Raw genomic sequence first — 1,177 nt, 5'->3', positions numbered from 1 at the left:
GAGTCCGACAGGGTGTGAGATGTTCCTCAGCCTGTTGGACATGGTGTAGAATGATGTACCTGGGAGGTCTGAAAGCTCATGCTGCTTCCGTATCTGCAGAACATGACAAAATGTTCACAGTTGAACCACAGCAGACTGTATTCAATGGATCCGATCAGCTTTTCCGCTCTCCTGGCCACTTCTTCACTCTGCAGTGGAGGCCGACTGCACACCCTGTCCATGCTGTTCACCAGGATCTCAGCTCCATAAGCAAAGTCCTCCACAGAGTCCACACGAACGCTGGCCTTTTTTGCGATCACACCCAGAATCAGCCGGTTGTTTGTCACCATTTTTGAGATGGTGCTTTGATCTGCTGAGATAACAGGCAGGATGTCAGGAATGAGGTGAGCCACACGATTGTTGCCTAAGTAGATCCCAAAATGAGTGAAGAGTGTTCGGGGAACTTCAAGGAGATCCCCACGTTCAAGCACAGAAATGTCATAAGGGACTGTCTTCACCTTCTGCTGGTTTATGTCTGTGATCAGCGCTGCAAAAAAGCTGCTGAGGAACTGCAAGAGAAACATGATCTTAGAGATGAGCTGTGTTTCTAAAGGTGTGAGAAGGTTTTATCCTCCATGTGGAGGGAGAGGAGGGAGAGGAGGGGCAGGATAAGGATTACAGGTCTGGACCAGTTCTTATGCAGATTTGTAGAAAAGAATGTCACATGTCCAGTGAAACACAATAAACAATGAGTTACTCAACTTCAGCTTCACTTCATCCTCACGACAGAGGACAAAACCGTGTGTGTGTGTGTGTGTGTGTGTGTGTGTGTGTGAAAGGTAAAAACAGAACTCATTTTCTATTTTGAGGTTAAGGTTCAATGGAGCAATATTTAATTCTCTCAGATTGAAACACGTCCTGTTACACAACTTTACCAAATCAGAGTTTTCTGAGGTGGTGGAACTTCTCCATAACTCTGTTCCTCCTCGTCCAGATCTCTGCTTTAAACTAGAACCAGCCGGGTTTACAAACCCAAATGATTTTAATCATAAATAACAGTTTGTGTGTCAAAGTTAAAGACAATTAGATTGTCATTAAAATTAACAAGTTATCTTTTTTATTTTACCAGATATTTTTAGAAATTAAAATGTGTTCAAATTTGATTGTGGAATAAAAACTGCCAATAAAATATTTATAT

General features: G+C 42.5%; 1 protein-coding gene across 1 annotated transcript in view; it reads right to left on the bottom strand.

Annotated features, from left to right (window-relative positions):
- lratb.2 (lecithin retinol acyltransferase b, tandem duplicate 2) overlaps positions 1 to 628 on the bottom strand; it is a 4,770-nt gene extending 4,142 nt beyond the window's left edge. The window contains exon 1 of the mRNA XM_046838246.1: positions 60 to 628. Within this exon, the coding sequence (XP_046694202.1) occupies positions 60 to 563 (504 nt within the window). The 5' untranslated portion in view covers positions 564 to 628. The remainder of the gene's footprint in view (positions 1 to 59) is intronic.
- Between the last annotated feature and the right edge of the window lie 549 nt (positions 629 to 1,177).

The sequence above is a fragment of the Silurus meridionalis genome, chromosome 24, assembly GCF_014805685.1.
Source record: "Silurus meridionalis isolate SWU-2019-XX chromosome 24, ASM1480568v1, whole genome shotgun sequence".
Taxonomy (NCBI): domain Eukaryota; kingdom Metazoa; phylum Chordata; class Actinopteri; order Siluriformes; family Siluridae; genus Silurus; species Silurus meridionalis.
This window is presented reverse-complemented; position numbering and strand designations above follow the sequence as displayed.